This window comes from Xenopus tropicalis, chromosome 1, assembly GCF_000004195.4.
Source record: "Xenopus tropicalis strain Nigerian chromosome 1, UCB_Xtro_10.0, whole genome shotgun sequence".
Lineage (NCBI taxonomy): Eukaryota > Metazoa > Chordata > Amphibia > Anura > Pipidae > Xenopus > Xenopus tropicalis.
The window spans coordinates 175,495,045-175,513,990 of NC_030677.2; the positions used below are offsets into that span (position 1 = coordinate 175,495,045).

Consider the following 18,946-nt stretch of genomic DNA (forward strand, 5'->3'; position numbering starts at 1 on the left):
AGATTATACTGGCAATTCGCCCTTGTTAAAAATGGCGCCACAACGTTTGCCTATTAGACCACGTTACGTTGTATAGCTTTTCACTCACAATACTAAACTATATCAAATTACAATTCTGGACAACTCGGTGATGTCGCCAACTTTAAGCACTTTATCTGGGGATAGACACAACATTATTTTGAAAAGAAGTAAAACTAGTATGTCTATCTATACTGCGGGTAGCACAAATTGGTGTAAAATAGAAAAAAAATGTTTGGAGCCCACTCATCATCATTGTGAGTTAATGCATCACAAGAGAAAGTCACTAAACACAGAAGTACAACAAAAAAAATGTTGCAGTTTTTTTTTTACTTTTTAAGATGATAAATTCAGGGGTGATATGTTCATTTGAGTTTTTAGTTTACTTTACTGTGACAGAACAAATGGACTATTCAACTAATTCAACTTCTCAGAAGGATTTTGGGTTTGTGCATGAATGAATTGAAAGGCAACAGTAATAAATACATTCATAATTAATAAATTGTATTAATAAAGTAATTATTACTAATATATCAATATTTTGTCACATTTAATTATGTGATATACACACACCAAAAGGATTATTATGAACACCATACTAATACGGTGTTTGACCCCCTTTCGCCTTCAGAACTGCCTTAATTCTACGTTGGCATTGATTCAACAAGGTGCTGAAAGCATTCTTTAGAAATGTTGGCCCATATTGATAGGATAGCATCTTGCAGTTGATGGAAATTTGTGGGATGCACATCCAGGGCACGAAGCTCCCATTCCACCACATCCCAAAGATGGTCTATTGGGTTGAGATCTGGTGACTGTGGGGGCCATTTTAGTACAGTGAGCTCATTGTCATGTTCAAGAAACCAATTTGAAATGATTCCAGCTTTGTGACATGGTGCATTATCCTGCTGGAAGTAGCCATCAGAGGATGGGTACATGGTGGTAGTAAAGGGATGGACATGGTCAGAAACAATGCTCAGGTAGGCCGTGGCATTTAAACGATGCCCAATTGGCACTAAGGGGCCTAAAGTGTGCGAAGAAAACATCCCCCACACCATTACACCACCACCACCAGCCTGCACAGTGGTAACAAGGAATGATGGATCCATGCTCTCATTCTGTTTACGCCAAATTCTGACTCTACAATTTGAATGTCTCAACAGAAATCGAGACTCATCAGACCAGGCAACATTTTTCCAGTCTTCAACTGTCCAATTTTGGTGAGCTTGTGCAAATTGTAGCCTCTTTTTCCTATTTGTAGTGGAGATGAGTGGTACCCGGTGGGGTCTTCTGCTGTTGTAGCCCATCCGCCTCAAGGTTGTGCGTGTTGTGGCTTCACAAATGCTTTGCTGCATACCTCGGTTGTAACGAGTGGTTATTTCAGTCAAAGTTGCTCTTCTATCAGCTTGAATCAGTCTGCCCATTCTCCTCTGACCTCTAGCATCAACAAGGCATTTTCGCCCACAGGACTGCCGCATACTGGATGTTTTTCCCTTTTCACAACATTTTTTGTAAACCCTGAAAATCCCAGTAACTGAGCAGATTGTGAAATACTCAGACCGGCCTGTCTGGCACCAACAAACATGCCACGCTCAAAATTGCTTAAATCACCTTTCTTTCCCATTCTGACATTCAGTTTGGAGTTCAGGAGATTGTCTTGACCAGGACCACACCCCTAAATGCATTGAAGCAACTGCCATGTGATTGGTTGATTAGATAATTGCATTAATGGCAAATTGAACAGGTGTTCCTAATAATCCTTTTGGTGAGTGTATGACCCCAGGCTAAACCACACAGTGCTCAAAAATGGCTGATACAGAAACATAGAGTTGTTAACAATACAGGGGCGTACAGCCAGAAGTTGAGGTGTGAAAAATACAGGGACCAGTTCATGTCAGTACTAATACCATAAAAAGTTTACTAAGGTAAGCAGTCACACCAGACAGATGGGGGGGCAAACAAGGGGGGGGGGTGCGGGCAGTATGTGGCCCACAGACTGCTAGTTGGATATATATATATGATCTCAAGAATAACCTTCCTCTCTCATATGTCAATGGTGAAATATAAACTTTTGGCAGCCATAGCAGATTCCTTCTAACTGAACATTTATCAGACAGACATATAACTTGCATTTCTCTCAGCTTGGCTCTCCTATCCAGAAGATAAGATTAAATATGTGAATTGTACTTATTTTTACTTATTCTCAGTGCACTTATTCTCTTTTACTTATTCTTAGTGCATGATTAGATCCCAAACTAAATAGTACTAGTTATACCCTTAAACTTCTCTAAAGGGCACATTCACAACAGCACGAATGCTCCGAGCGTATTTTCACCAAATTTTTCGGGCGTCCGCACAATTTTTTCTTACGCTTGCACGAAAAAATTGGAAAGGTTTTACCACTGTTTACAATTGTACGGTACAAAAATGTTGTGACTTTCAGATCGCCAATACGATATTATCGTGACTAATATGATTTTTTCGTAAGTATTTTCGTGATATTTGCGATCTTCAGAAATTTTTGTTTCCAATCCGAATTTTTCCCATTCGGGATTCGAACTCGTGACTTGATAAATCTGCCCCTAAGTATAGTGATTATAGAGATTTACAGTACATCTTTCTATAGGCTATAAATACCTAGAGAAATGGTCCCTACTGCGGAACTTTTACCGGCTCTGTTTGGCTGGTCACAAGCCATATTATGATGGACCTTGTCCATAAGCTGCAAATATAGACACAAACTCATTGAGACAGGTTTTGCTAGATAGGTTTTTGTAGATAACTTCAGCTCAGCCTTTCATTATACTATCTACAATAAATACCAATGTTTTTATAAGCCTTGTCAAGATTTAAATAATTATAGATTGAACTCTTAGGGCTGTGGCAGACGAGGAGATCAGTGGCTGCGCGACAAATCTTCCTTGTCGCGGGCAACTAATCTCCCCGAAATGCCATCCAACTGGCTAGAATGTAAATCGCTGGTGGGATGGGATACGCAGCGCCTCTCGAGGCAACCTCGGCGATTTCTGCAATTGCATATGCCAGTGCTGTCCAACTCTGTGTGGCCCCCCACCTGTCTGGCTGCTTTGATGGCTTACTCTTGTGTAAGCTTTAGATGGTATCAGTACTGAGATTAACTGCCCCCCTGCATGGTTCTCACCTCAGATTCAGGCTGTAAACCCTCTGTATTGTTTAAAAATGTAATCCCCTGTGTTGTTCACACCTTTTAATCTCTGCATTGTTCACCCCCTGCAGTGTTCACACTTTAGGCTCAGACTGTAATCACCCACATTGTTCCCCTGTTCACACCTCAGACAGACTGTAGGAGCAGTAGAAACCCCACAAATAATCCCTGCACACTACAAAAAGAACATATACTGAGGTGGTACTACAATTAATTAAAATTAAAAAGTTTTTTAATATATAGTTATTGTGCAGACTGTAGGAGCAGTGCCAGCATTGTGTCACTGTATGCTGCCTGTATGTGCCATACAGCATAGGGCAAGCAGAGTATGGCACACACAGGCAGGGTAGGGCAGGCAGAGTATGGTACACACAGGCAGGGTAGGGCAGGCAGAGTATGGCACACACAGGCCAAGTATGGCACACACAGGCCAAGTATGGCACAAACCAGCCAAGAATGGCACACACAGTCAAAGTATGGCACATGCAGGCAGGGTAGGGAAGGCAGAGTATGGCACACACGGGCAGGGTAGGGAAGGCAGAGTATGGTACACACAGGCAGGGTAGGGAAGGCAGAGTATGGCACACACAGGCAGGGTAGGGAAGGCAGAGTATGGCAGGTTTTTGCTGTACTACAACCATTAATATGGGTATGGTCATGTGATAACACGGATGTAGTTTCAAGTGGGTGCGGTTTCAAAAAGGGGAGTGGTCAAAACCGGCTTCCATTATCGGCCCTCCACCACGTAGGTCGGAAAAATTCCGGCCCTCGGTACCACAGAAGTTGGACAGCACTGGCATATGCCATCCCACCGGCAATTTACATTCTAGCCAGTGGGATGGCATTTCGGGTAGATTTGTCACGCGGTGACTAATCGCCCTGTCTGTCACGGCCATTACTGTTTCTGTTAGGCTGAAGGGTGAATATAACTAGACTACTAATAACAAACTTAAGCAAAGGAAAAAGGAGGTTTTTTTACAAACCTAAAATAAATAGATAAATAGAGTAATAACTGGTGACGGTGGGGCACAAAAGTATACAAAATTCAAAAGCCACGGAAACTGTACCTAAAAGGTTTGTTGGCCCGGGTGTGCAAACCCCGGGCCCGCCACAGATACATTTACCGCCAATGTATAGATAAACGAAATTAAATCTCACCAAATTCGATGTGTGGTCCGGGTGCCTCCAGCCCCGAACCCGTAGCCTGGGGAGCAAAATTCAATCCAAACAAATACGGCTTTAGTCGGCACACCGAACGACCATGGTCTTAAAACATCAGCCTTTATTCATTCCCTTTAAAAACACTAAGGCTTAGGGGCACGAATTCGAATCCGAATTGGAAAAATCCGATTGGAAAACGAACATTTTGCAACTTTTTCGTATTTTTTGCGATTTTTTAGGCGCCTTTACGACTTTTTCGTTACCAATACGAGTTTTTCGTAGCCATTAGCGACTTTTTCGTATTGAGCGCTCGTAAGCGGTGGGCGAAACTTTCAGACTTAGCATGATTTTGGAAGCCTCCCATAGGACTCAATGGCACCCTGCAGCTCCAACCTGGCCCAAGTAAAGTCACCATACTGAAGCTTGAATGAATCCGAATCTTTCGTACTCGGCACGAAGGCTACGAAAAAGTCGCGACAAAATACGAGCGCATCGTAACGGCTACGAAAAACTCGTGTTTTTTCGTGCAAATCGTATTGGTAACGAAAAAGTCGCGACAATTTTCCGAAAAAATCGCCAAATACTGATCATTACGAAAAAAACGCAATCGGACGCATTCGGCCGGTTCGTGAGTAAGTAAATGGGCCCCTAAGTGTTTTTAAAGGGAATGAATAAAGGCTGATGTTTTAAGACCATGGTCGTTCGGTGTGCTGACTAAAGCCGTATTCGTTTGGATTGAAGGGTGAATATAGTTTTATAAAGCTGGCATGAGTGTAGCTTCTCAGAGTGACTTCTCAATTAGATCTTACCAGAGAGCACAGACTGAGTTTTCTAAAAAAAAAAAAAAAAAAAAAAAACTTATATGTCTTGATTTTTTCTTATTAAATAAGAAAACAGGTACTAAAAAGTAAGAATATATAAAAATTCAAAAAACAAGTTAAGACTGATGCTCTGCGAACACTTTATTACACAAAGTACATTCAGTTTCTGAAAATAGTGTTCTAAACAGTGGAACCATCTAAAAATAAGACATCCCAATAACACCAAAAACAAAGAAAAAAAAATAGAAAGAAATAAGAAACATTAAATATTTTGTCTTTATAGTTTCCCTTTCTTGGACGCAATATCATGTTGTTAATTTAAAAAAATAGAAGAGATTTAGCAGCTTTGCATTTATGTGGCACATATCTTTGAAATGCGATTAGTTTTCAGTTAAAGGCTTGAAAATAATTGGCAGTTAAAGTGCTATTGGTGAAGCAGAGGAAGGCCATCAAACACTGGAAAAACGCTCTCTAAAGCCAAAGTCATTTACCAAATAGAATTATTTTGGATGTTCATATAGAGACTACAACATCACTTCAAATAAAAAGAAAAAGAAAAACTATGACAATTGTACAGTCCACAGACTAGTACAGTTACATTTAAATACACAATCTTAAACGTGCTAATGGGGCAAAAGGTTCTGTGGAAGAAGTCATCTGTTTCAGGAGGAAGATACTGGTGCTGGTGGAATAGGTGGGGCAGAATACTCTTCTTCAGAGTCTGAGCCATCATCATCATCTTTCTCTTGGTCGCTTCCTTCTGTGCTCAGTCTGTCGAAGCCTTTTCTACTATATCCTTTGTGAGTTGCAAAGAATGTCCCCAGATTAAGGCCTCCGCTCCCCTTCCCTAAAATAAACACACAACAACTGTTAGACGGTGGCATACATACTGTAACTTGATGGTAATAAAGAGATGTGCCTCGACATTGAACCTTTTAAATACATGTAGGGATTTTTTGCGGGGACAGAATAATTGAAGACTGTGTATCTTAGGTACCTCAGGGGGAACTTGATCAAAAGGTGCCACAGCAGCAAGTATACAAAGTCCAGAATATCTCTGGAGAATTATTTTAAATCACACTTGCCTGTAACTTCAAAAACTCCCTCTCACCTATGCACATGGCAATGATATAAAGGAGGTAACACTGGGGGATGTTAGCATATGCACAACTAATCACTTTAACTCTCATGGTACTTCTCAGCTAGCAGGCAACTAGTAATTGGATTATTTGACCATCTGACCAGAATGACATGGCATCCAAGATCTAGACAATTTACTAATTTACTGGCTGCATAAGAGAAATTAATTGATGAGTATATTATATATATATATATATATATATATATATATATATATATATATATATATATATATATATATATATATATATACATATATATATATACAAAATCAAACACAACCAGCACCAAGGGTCTTGTGGTTCAAACAAATATTAGTGTATTATAATTGCATGGGTTGTACATGCAATTATAATACACTAATATTTGTTTGAACCACAAGACCCTTGGTGCTGGTTGTGTTTGATTTGGTATCTATTTGGTATTCCGTGCACAGGGGCAGCTACATGGTAGCAACTTTCGGAGTGTGGTGCTGTCGTGTGGACTTATATAAATCTCAAAACTTGAGTAAGGCCCTCTGGCAATTAAGTAAAATGAATGGCAAAAACCAAAACCAGTGATACAGTGGTAAGTCTGGGATTGCAGAATGCAAGTACTGTAGGTTCTCTGCTCTCAAAATGCAATGGTGCATATAAAAGTCTTGGATCTTTTTTGTAGGCAGATATCTGCTATTGTTATTTTACTTTTACAGCAGTGATTCTCAACCTTCCTAATGTCGCAACCCTATAATACAGTTCCTCATGTTGTGGTGACCCCCAACCATAATGTTATTCCTAAGACCATCGAAAATATGTGTTTTCCGATGGTCTTAGGCGACCCCTGTGAAGGGTTCGTTCGACCCCCAAAGTGGTCCCGACCCACAGGTTGAGAACCGCTGATATAAGGCTCCATTAGACTGAAGCAGTGGAAGAGGTCCTAAAGCACAGTACTGAATCAATTCACCTTGGTTCTTGTGAATGTATAAATAAAAGCAGGCCCAAAAAGGGTTTAGGACTCAATTACAATGCACCAGCAGTGTGCAAAGTGCATCTGCGCCCCTGGGGGTTGTAAACAACCTCTTAATTAGAGCATTTTATTTGAATGGAGTGTTAAAATACATTTTGGAGACTAAATACTAACCTCTAAGTTTTCCCAAGATACCCCCAGAACTGGATTCTGATTTGTGGTCAATATCACCTGCATTTAATGAAAAATAATATTCAGTTCAAGAAACATTACTTTTACATTTTATATTTAGCAACATATACATTTTCATAACTATTGATATTTAAAATGAATTGATAAGAACAGCTTACATGACTTACATAATGTCCTTTGCTGTAGGTGTGTTATGCCAAAGAATAGGCTGGCTACACACATAATAGCCATAACAGATATTTTTGACCCCCCCCCCCCCCCCCCCCCAAACTGGAAGAGGATAGACCAGCACATCTCTAGCAATCAAGACAGTCTGGCCCCAGGGTCAGACTGGGCCGCCCGGGACACCGGGAAAAAACCCGGTGGGCCCCAGCAGCCCAGTTCTAATAATGGGATAGGTACAGTTTGGCTTCATAACTTTTAAAATAGAAGTAATTTTCCTAAGCAGAAGTGTATCAGTTATGATGTGCTCGATTTTTGCTGGCTAATTGATGTGAGAATTTGTTTTATGTAAGAGAGAAACTGATATCCTGTCACCGACTATAATGTTTCCAGTCTGCCCTGATTTACAGTGTGTGCTCTAATGCACTAGCTCTTCAACTACCCTACAGGTGAATTGATGTTTAGCAGCACCATCTTTGTCCCTGTATGAAAGGCTGGTATGTATGCAAGTAAGGAGACCAGGACAGTTCTTTGTGTCCAGCAGTCAGTAAACCAAACTAGGTGTCTAGTAAGGCTGACTACAAGTGAAAAAATGTATTAGTCTGTATTGTTATTTAGTGTGTGGGCTCTAAATAACCAGACATATTTGAGTGGTAGTTTCTACCTCTGCGAGAAACCATAATAAGCAGTCGACAATATCAGTGCCATGTAGGTGACAGGTTAACAGTTGAACGTACCTCCATACATTCTGACTTTCCTCCAACGAATGAAGATGGCAATAGCAATGAGAACCACAATAGGAATGATTAGAAGAGTGATGATGAGAACAAAAGACACCCCCGCACTGCTCTCTTGGACAACGCTCTGCTTCTCCTGGGTTTGTTTTTCCTGTGCTTGTTTCTCTGTAGTTGTTTCATTTGTCTTTGGTCTGCTTCTCATATGGGTCTCAAAGATCTCTATTTCTGGATTGAAAATTAAACAAACAATATCACAATAGATTATATACCGCAGTGACACAAAATATATTCACTTTTGTTCAAATAAACAAATTAAGTAACTGGGCCATAAGAATTTTTAAAGAGTAACTAAACCTAAAACAGACATTTTGTGCACAAGATATGCAGGCAGTATGCATTATAAATCCTCAGCCAAGGAAGACATATATTGTTAGTAGTCTCCTTAAATTGCATTAAAGGAGAACTAAATCCACCATTGATTTCTTTATTTTTAGCCCCAGTACAGAGGCCCTGCCTGTGTTGTTAAGATCAGACCCAGATAAGACAGGGCCTCCCACACTCATTGACTGAAAATTCTATTTTTCCCTTCAAATAAACTCAGAATCCTAGAGGTGTGCATACTTTTGCCACACACAAATATGTAACGTTGCATGCATAAATGAATAAGCATTATGTTTTTATGGTCATTTTATGTTTGTGGTCATATTTATGCAGAAATACTGAAAACGGTTTACAATCCTTCATGCACCACTGTGTAAGACCAACATGGTGCCAGGCCTTGGTTAAAGGACTCCCAAAACAAATGCTCCTCCCAATATGGAACAAAACTAAAGGAACGTAGGCAGAAGAGGTATATGTCTAGCGCCCCCCCCCCACACTAATATGGCACCCTTGGCACATGTCTCTTCTGCCTACCCCTAGTTCTGGCCCTGGACCAAGAAGATTATGGTTGCCAGCATAAAATATACAAATAAAATGAGAAGCAGTGAGCAGGGCAGTGTTAGAATGTTATGCATTAGGACTTTAACATAAGGCTGGCACATATAATCTATCTAGCTTGCAAGCCTAATGATTATCTTAAATGCTTGTTACACAGGAAGAAATGCAGTCTGCAGCATGCATGTACCTTTTATTTCTTCAACTTCTATTCCAGCTTTTTTGACAGATCGATGCTCTGCCCCTGGAAAAGAAAAGCAAGATCTCTGAGAGAGTTAACTAAGTGCCTTCATGCTCTCTCCACAGACTGGGATGCCAGGGCTCCATCATAAAACCTTACACCTTAGATTATATAATATAATCTATCCTTACATCTTTTCCTACTCTTTGTTCAGTAGAAAATGGCCAGTAGAAAATGGCCATAAAATAGGCCAAATGGGGTAGGAGAAGAAGGGCCCACTAGGAGCTAAAGATTAGCATAGTATACTTAAGGTTATATTGTCCTGCTTTTTTTTTGGCATAGGGGTAGGAGCAGGACAAATTAAATCACATAATATTGCAACAAGCACTTGAGTTCTACAGCTGCCTTAATAGACTGCAGTTTGTCATTAACATTAACATGCCTAGCCCCCACTATGAGCTGCTGCAGGTTAGTAACTGATGAAGGGGAATACGAAGGGAACTAATTGAAAACTTAAGTATGTACAGTTAAACCATGTAATTAAAGAACAAAAAACAAAAGTCAACTTTAGGCAACTGTATTAAATATTTTATTTAAAATATTCACTCAAAATTGTTATTAGTTTTCACAATCAGAATTGTAAGATAATAAAATGTACATACTTGAAGGGGAGAACTTCCAGACTGCGTTGGCATGCGCATCCCCAACATACACTGTTCCATCATCTGCTGCAGCAATATCATGGGGCATTTCAAAATTCTGGAACAGCAATTCAGAATGATTAGACATTGCAAAGCTTTGGTTGAATGTCACTTGCTGAAACAAAGAAGCCTATTAGCTAGACATATATATGGGCAGATTTAACCCAGAGGATGACTGGGCACTGGCCTATTTGGATTCACAAAATGGTAGAAAATCAAAAAGGCACAGCAGCAGCAAAGTAAAATTAAAAAACATTAATTTTTTTTTAGGACGTATAAAGCCTAACGCATTTTGTGCCTGAGGGGCAACTTACTCAGCCTATGAGTGTAACAGGTAGGTAAAACACTGCCCAAGCTGTAACCCTAGTTGGGAACAGGGAACACTTTGCAACTGAGGTACGTGCCTAGTGCTCCTAAGCTTAGCTTCTCAACAGCTGCCCAGAGTACACTGAGCATGTGCAGTGCCACTGACAATCCTGACAGAATTCAAGATGGGGAGCTCCTGTGACAACTGTGAAGGCCTGGATCATTACTACTATAGAGATGCTGAACCTTTAGGATGGTTCAATAAATTCAGTATATCAAATATGGCAATTCTAGCCACATTGATTTTTAGGGTTTAGTGTTCCTTTTAGCAACAGGATTCCCAAATGGAACTTACATATTTTGACTATTTGCATACTCGGGTCATCCCAATCAAATTTGATCCTATTTGCAGTCCTTATAGGTGTAGTACCTCTTGTATCAATACTTGAATTTCATATTTTTGAGGCATGTTTTAACCCCTTTAGTACTTTTTATGTGCATAATCTAGATAAATTGAAACCATATTTCTTGCATGCTTTGAAAAATATTTCTGACATTCTCTATTGCTTTAGCTGCTATATCCCAAGCAATATGAGAATATTACCTTTCTAGCAGGAATGAATGTATCTAAAATCTCCCCATTGGAGAAATTAAGCATAAAGCCTTGTACAGGGGCAGAATCTCCATAGTACGGCTTTCCATTAACAGCATACAACACTCCACCTGAAATAATAGAAGACAAATGTTTAAATGGATATATACAACGATAAATAAAAAAAAACAAAGCTAAGTTAAGGTTTTTTTTTTTTTGTTTTTTTTAAAAGTCTAGCCCAAAATGCTTGTGCAAAGATACAATAAAACTATAAAACTCCCGAAGGGCATTTTAAATTAGAATGGAACACTCAATAAGCAGAAATAATCAGGCATCACCATCAGGCAGCAAACGCAGAGCCAAGGAAATAGAACCACATGCAGAACATTTTGAGTGATGAGACCTTTTCCTCCTTTGTAAGCAAAGCAAATGGAAGCCTAGGAAGGAACTCGGTTTCGCTATTACAATTGTATGTATGTATATCTTTATTTATAAAGCGCTACTTATGTACGCAGCGCTGTACAGTAGAATTCATTAATACAGACAGGGGGTTAAAGATAATGGATAAATACAAAAGATAATGGATAAATACAAAGTACAACAATAAATACAAGGTGCAGTTGCAATAAGAGTCAGAAACACAAGATGAAGGAGGTCCCTGCCCTGTAGAGCTTACAATCTATATGGGAGGGGTAACTAACAGACACAAATGGGCAAATGTAAGTGCTATAGGTCACAGTGGGTGACATTACAGTATAAGTGCCAGTTTCCAGATCAGGTGCTGGGTGAGTGCTCCAAAAGGTAGTCTTTAAGTTTAGTTTTAAAAAGACTGAGGGAGGATTCTCTCCGGAGGAAATCAGGGAGGGAATTCCAAATGTAAGGGGCAGCAAGGCAGAAGGGTTTAAGGCGGGAAACAGCAGTAGTAGTGGAGGGCACAACCAAACGGTTGCTCTGCGAGGAACGAAGGAGTCGGCCAGGAACGTACAGAGACACCAGGGAAGAGATGTAGTGAGGAGCAGAGGAATGGAGGGCTTTGAAGGTTAAGAGACTATTCTTTGTTTAACAGGAAGCCACGATAAGGCCTTTAGCAGGGGAAGGGCCACTTGCATGGAAAGTGTGTGAGTTTTATCTCAATGTGAAGAGAACAACTGCCTGCTCTGATTGTTTAGATAGTCCCCACAGACCAAAATTAAGCCAAGACTCATACAAACCTTGCAGTACTGCAAGGATTACATTGAGAGGATTGCTGCAATACACTTTCCATTGGCCTTGGGAGCCAACTGACACCAGAAAAAGTACAAGGGTTACTCTTGTGGAACTGCCCTGTATCAGGAGTAGAAGTTGGTCCCCAGCTATTAACAATTATCAACAACAGTAATTGTAGACAGCTTGATGTGGCCATAGCTCTAATCGTGGGATACTTAATATGCTTAAGCTCTAAAGATTCAAAATAGGCCCTAGCATTAAAAGTACACTAGTGCATTATCCCACTAAATAGTTACTGTCTACGGCATCTTACAGCAGCCCTTTTGGCATTTGCAAGAATCCATTGATTGTGACATTACTGGGACATTTACTGTTGAATTATACCTGGTGCATACGACACAGCAAACACCTCTCTTCCAAATTCCCGATGTTTGATTTGCTTTACAAACTTCCCCGTTTCAGCATGGAAGCACTGAATGCGGCCATTCTCTCTGTCGGCCACACACAGTTGTCCATGGTCAGGTACCATGGTCAGGCTGTGTGGGATGCGGAACTGACCAGGTTTGGGAATGGTTGATGATGTTTCTGCAAGATAATGTTCTTATTACATAAAACAAAATGCTTGTTGAAATTAGGTCATAGGTTTACAAAAATGAACACACTTCAAAGTGAAAACCTTTGCAGGTAACTCTATCATCAAAGGTGACAATATCAAAAACCCGTGTACAGGTGAGATAAAAACACAACTGAGGTGGCAGGTTTGGGGGCCTAAAGGTGGCCATACACAGCTGCTGATTGGGGCCCTTGAAACACAGCAGCTTATCTGCCTTTATATGGGCCTTCGATGGACCTACCCGACCGATCTGGGAGAAAATTGGCCAGGTGTCAATCGGAAAGGTTTTATTGTCCCTAACCAGCTCATTGATACGGTCCTCGCTTGGACAGCTCATATTTTAGACAAATATTGCCAGAGTATGGCCAGCTTAAGAGGGGGCAACTGACAACAGAAATTGAAACAGGCAGAAGCACTCTGGACTAAACTTCTGGACAGCTTATCTACTAATGATAATATAATTAATTATAAATAATTAATATGACAATAATTGGGCTATGAGTTTGTTTATATATCACTTTATACTCTACTGGGACTTGTGGGTAATACAGTTCCCACATTTTGACCCTTCAACCCTTTGGCTCTATAGGTAGCTTGATCCCCAATTTGTTGGGGTTCTCAAAACTCAGGGCACATCAGGCCTTACTGTGGCTATCCCCAATCAGCACAGAGAATGAGACTCCATGAACAGTCAGGCTTAAACTGGGCTATAGAGTTACTGAGTAGGAATCCTCCAGTGACTAGGGATCCCTTGGGATATACCTTTTATAACAAAAGCCTTCCTTATAAATTTCACATTTGCATTGTTTGTGGTTTCAATCTTTAGAGGAAAATATTTATTCCCTTTATTCCCACCGTGGGATACAAGACATTTTACAAGACTAAAAAAAAATTATCTTTTGGGATAATCGGCACAAAGAGACCCAGGAGACCAGAGGAAGGCCATTAATCACGTCGGAAATCATTTGAAGAAGTTAAACTGATGCTATCTCTGTTTTTGCAAGAAGCTTTTCCTTGGAAGCATTGGGAGGCAGAGTTTGGCAACTGCTCTTCACTAGGGTTTGCAAGGAAAAACAACAACAACATGAAGCAGATATCTGTAATCACAGCTATAAACTGCTTCCCATCCTGACTGTGCGAGGCCCAGCAACACAAGCAATTTAATAAGAGTAACAGAAGATTTGTTTTAATTGGTATTCAGTCAGGCTTACAGAGGATTATTCTAGTTGAGGTATTCTATGTAGAAATGACAATATGGGATATAAACCTGTGGAGCATTAGAAGCTAAAAATATAGCTCTTGTCTAAGTTTGTATTCTGAAGGTCACCAGTGGGAGCCAACAGCTAGGATTAACTCTTGTCTTTGTACAGGTCCTGTGCCCCAGGTAGAACTATTATAAACATTATATTCTTCATGTGAGGCTTACCATCTCCCCACTGCATGATGAACATTCCATTCGGCGAGAACTGCATGATGCGACTGTTGCAGTAGCCATCAGACACAAAGAAGTTTCCAGTAATAGGGTCAACTGCAACATCAGTTGGCTGACAGAAATGCTTTCGGTCACTCCCAGGCTGAAAAGCCTTCCCTAATACAAGGAGTGGAGTTTCTTTTTCAGCTCCCAATTTAAAAACCTAATTGGAAATAAAGAGATATTACATGAAAAAAATGAACGAATGGTATAACCATACAGCTTTGACACAATAAAAAAAAAATACCTGATGAAGGGCTACATCTGTGACCCAGTAATTGCCATCTCTGTCGATAGTCAGGCCGTGGGGCAAAAAAAACCTAAAAGAAAGAAAGCAAGTTGGGAAATGCTGCTAGCTGTAAGGAATCATTATACATATGTACATCTGCTATTGCAGCAATTCAAGGCCAAGTAAAGGCTTAATCACTAGCAATGTACCGCCGCTAGCAATGTAACCCAGTGATTATAACTGCTAACCTCAGACCCTGGGCCACTACTCCTCATCACTGAAAAATTCACCAGCCCAGGGTACTATTCTGGCGAGCCTCACTCCACCATTATTCCTATTGTCTCAGCGCCTGTGCAATTACAGTCACAGGGGTAGAGGGGCTTATGAGTCCTGACTTTTTTTTTTATTCTGCACATTAAACTAACCTCCTAAATGCTATATCCTTGTAAAATTTGAATGGCCATTAGAGATTGAATATGTGCCCAGTAACCCCTGTGAGAAAAAAAATAACCCCTGAGCTTGAAAAACTTAAAACTCAGTCTTTCAGTTCATCAATGATTGTAGGCTCATTATGAAGACACAGCAAGATGTCATATTGGATACATAGAGTAGATTTTATAAGTGCCAATAAAAACACACAAGGAATGATTGACAAATCAAACAGAGCTCGCAAAATGCAAAACTGGTGAGGTAAAACAGAAAGTCCATCCCCCAGTTCTCTGGGAATACAGATTTTTGCAGCCAGTTTCAGAGTATTAAAGGAAGGGAAAGGTCCCAAGCTGCCCTGGTAGCTGTGTGTAATGTCTGTGTGACCCTTTCAACTAAACTTCCTGATTGATGAAGGAAAAAATTAAATTGGCCATTTATTTTGATAATTTGTACTCTGGGAAAATGCCAATGAGAATTTTGAAACCATAACTTTCCAGTAGAATCTATGTTATCATCATATGGTGTCATCATACCGATACCTGGGCCTTTCTTTGATCTCTGCTGCGCCTCTTGTTTCTGTGGCACAGAATGATCAAAAACCCATTGTACAGAAAAGGTTTAGCAATTTGTATTTGTTCTAAAAACATATTGGAGAGCAAAAACCTTGGTGCAGGGCCCTCCACAATTTTAAGAGAATTGATAGTATTTCAGTATTGACATTTTTATGTGCTTTAATGTATCACAACCAAGCATACCTTAAAAACCCCATTAGAGGTGGCTAATTTATTGTGGTGCCTGTAACAATCTGCTTTGATCTTGCCCCTCTACAGGTGCGTGTCGAATAGAATACGGAGCTACGACTTTTGACATGCACCCAGCACAGGTAGGTGGGATATTTATTACACATGGTAGTAATACGCACAGGATCAGCTTGTCGGCTATGTTCTTTGCATGTATTTCCCCCTGGCCAGAAAGCCCACTGCAACCATGACTATTTCTTGTGTGTTTGAACTTAGTGATCTCATCTGCATGTATTAGTTTAGCCTGGACTGGGATTCAAATTAGGCCCCGGCATTTCAAGTATATAGAGGCCCAAAGAGACCCCCACCAGCCCAATAAATTGTGTCTGTCTATGGCATCTTACAGCAGCCTCTTTTGGCACAGATTGCCAGTCCAATCCTGGTTTTGGTTGGTTAGCATTTCTATACAATAAAAGGCCATCAAATGAGAAATACTTACAGATTTTTCCCTGCTGACTTAAGTACTTTAGAGGTATTTGGATCAACAACAAGGATGGTGCTCTCTTGGATTGGTCCGATTCCTCTTTGTTGATAAACAAAGTTCCTATCAAATGAGCTGTAAACAGAAAAACACAGTTACTGTGCATACTACAGGGAAATGCAATAAGGTATACATAACTAGCCTTGACTACACACTGATGAGCAGGCTACCGGGAATTCGCCATAGCAAGGCTGGAAGTAGCAACTCATGCTTTTCAATAGTAAATCATCCCTTACAGTGTAACCATAAGCCATTTTAAAGGCATCTTGGTCCCCTCCAAAGTGCAATGTTATACTTAAAAAAATGGTAAAATTACAAGATCCCAACTGCAAATCTCAGCACCTAATCAACTGCTTAAAGCTGATGGGATGATGGTGGCAGTAGTAGTTAAAGAGGTTATATGCAGCACTTCTGAATGTAATCCTAAAATGTAGCCAAGAAAATATGTCCCTGGATATTATTTTCACATTTAACAAACTGTGATAGATGAGGTCAACAGGAGAGAGAAGAGGAAAGATTTTGGATACACTGCTGCAGCTCTTCTGTCTGAACACAAGGGGGAGCAGAAGGATTGAATTTAGCAATATGATCAACATTTCCCATTAAATCTTAATGGAATAAAGGAGAAAGAAATAAGCTAACCGTAATCACATCCGAATGTATTTATTTGTACTACAATTAGTTACTACGACCTTTAACATGCAGATGAAATTGCATGTTTCCTACAGAACAAATCATACATGACACAGAATTGAGCATTGTGCTAAGGTTCACTTGGTCCACAGGCTAAATAATACAAATAAGCAGCCTGTCAATCCCTGTTAAAAGGAAATAATACACAGTGGAAAAGTAAATCTGTGCTTGCACCACTGAATAATGGGTTTATTACATAACCTGAATAGCCAACTAGATCTGATCACCAATGCTGCCAGTTTCCTAGAGAGCAAACGAGGCACATTCAAGCTGTAATTCTTTGGGTTTCTAGCAAACAACAGCTCAAGGACCGCAGGTCACACATACCTGCATAAAGGTGATTCATATGATGTTCATTGTATATGTAGTTGTTGGCCTACAGCACGGAGGACCCCCTATTCCAGCTAGGAGCCCATAATAGCTGAGGCTGACAGGTTGACATGCCCACTCTGTGTTTTCATGCTGGATTCACTACAATAGGTCCCAGCTCTGGTTCCACAAGGACAATAAACTAAACACTTCAAAAAATAATGCACTTCTTTTTTTACATAGGTGTATTTAGGGAGTGTAATTACTAGGTTACTAGATCACTTTAAAATCCTGGAACATATTTAATATATTCATGTTACAGGGCATTACTGATTGCATTGAAAGTACATTGCAATCAGTGCAGCACTTTTAACTGAATTTTATAGACATGTTCCCGAAATTTCAAGAGAGCTGGTAACCCTAAACATGAATGAAAAGCCTATTTGAAAAATTTGCATTACAGTTATATTGACTGACCTGCAATTTGGACCCCTGCCTTGGCTTTTCATCACCTTGTTTGATTCTAAAAACCATTATGGTGGATAAGTTATCAGTTCTGCACAAGCCCCCAGAGACATTAGTCACCTTCTTTTTTAGCTGTGGGCATGTAATATCTGTTATAGCACTGAAACCTGTCCACAGGAACTAAAAACCTTGGCCGAAGCAGAGAATAAATATTTACTCACTTTTCATCCCAGACATGATCCCCTCTGTGGAAAATAACCAAGTTATTCTTGGGATCCAGGGCTAAGCCAGACACTTGTCCCACTTTTAGGTTCACTCCAGGCCAGTCTGTATCTTCTTCTAAATGGACATCTGTAGACACAGGAGAGGAACATTTATTATAACGGTGCATAGCAGTGACCCACGATACATGGTGAGAGGAAGGGGAGAGTAAAATAGGTATGAATGATCCTCCTTAATGTGCAAAAATGACAATATTTGTTAATGACATTTTCTTTATTGCTTAGCCATGTGTTTATGTTCAGCGCTGGATGTTAGGCATTCACCTCAATGTAGTTTAAGAGAGAGAGAACATTAATGTACACAGGAGCTCACACGCGCATGCAATTGAATATGCTTTCTTGCAAAGCATCAGAGTTCAGATGAAATGCATTCCCTTTAGCAACTCGCACAGCCAGTATAGTATGCAGCCTTCACTTTTCATAAACGTAATAAAACGGTTGTAAGGTATTGCAGAATAAGGCACTTGTGGAAATGATATGATTTAGTGATGTCACCAATGCACTGCACCAGTAACATGAAGAGATTTGATTGCAAGAAGTACCCACTCTTCTTACTTACCAACACATACACAGAGGCTGGCACACTGAGCCAGTAATAGGTACCCTCAGGTAGTGTAAGTGCCACAGACACATTTATTAACAATAAGTCTTTACTCAGAACATACTCATAGGGAGATGAATTATGGTCTCTTAACACACACACAGCACACAGCTTCAGTACCATACGTACTATTGCACTACAGCTGGCAAGGGCTGGCCTCAGAATCAGTACCTACACTGGCATCAGCCTCTGTTAATACACACTTTGTGTTTTTGCCACTAAAATCTGCTCTGTATGCCTGCACCCAGCCCAACGCTATGGCTCCGGGTAAAGCCATGAGTGTAAAGGCTAA

The 18,946-nt window shown here is 40.2% G+C and overlaps 1 protein-coding gene across 7 annotated transcripts in view; it reads right to left on the reverse strand.

The window, feature by feature from the left end:
• Positions 1–5,300: 5,300 nt before the first annotated feature.
• The window catches only part of pam (peptidylglycine alpha-amidating monooxygenase), an 83,927-nt gene continuing 70,281 nt past the window's right edge, over positions 5,301–18,946 (reverse strand). For 5 of the 7 annotated variants that reach the window (XM_012956896.3, XM_012956893.3, XM_012956879.3 and 2 more), the window contains 11 exons: positions 17,994–18,123; positions 16,264–16,380; positions 14,614–14,686; positions 14,322–14,529; positions 12,667–12,867; positions 11,089–11,207; positions 10,140–10,236; positions 9,487–9,540; positions 8,361–8,585; positions 7,444–7,500; positions 5,301–6,031 (listed from right to left, as the gene is read on the reverse strand). In XM_012956896.3, the coding sequence (XP_012812350.1) occupies positions 5,847–6,031; positions 7,444–7,500; positions 8,361–8,585; positions 9,487–9,540; positions 10,140–10,236; positions 11,089–11,207; positions 12,667–12,867; positions 14,322–14,529; positions 14,614–14,686; positions 16,264–16,380; positions 17,994–18,123 (1,466 nt within the window). In that variant the 3' untranslated portion in view covers positions 5,301–5,846. 7 annotated transcript variants of the gene reach the window in all.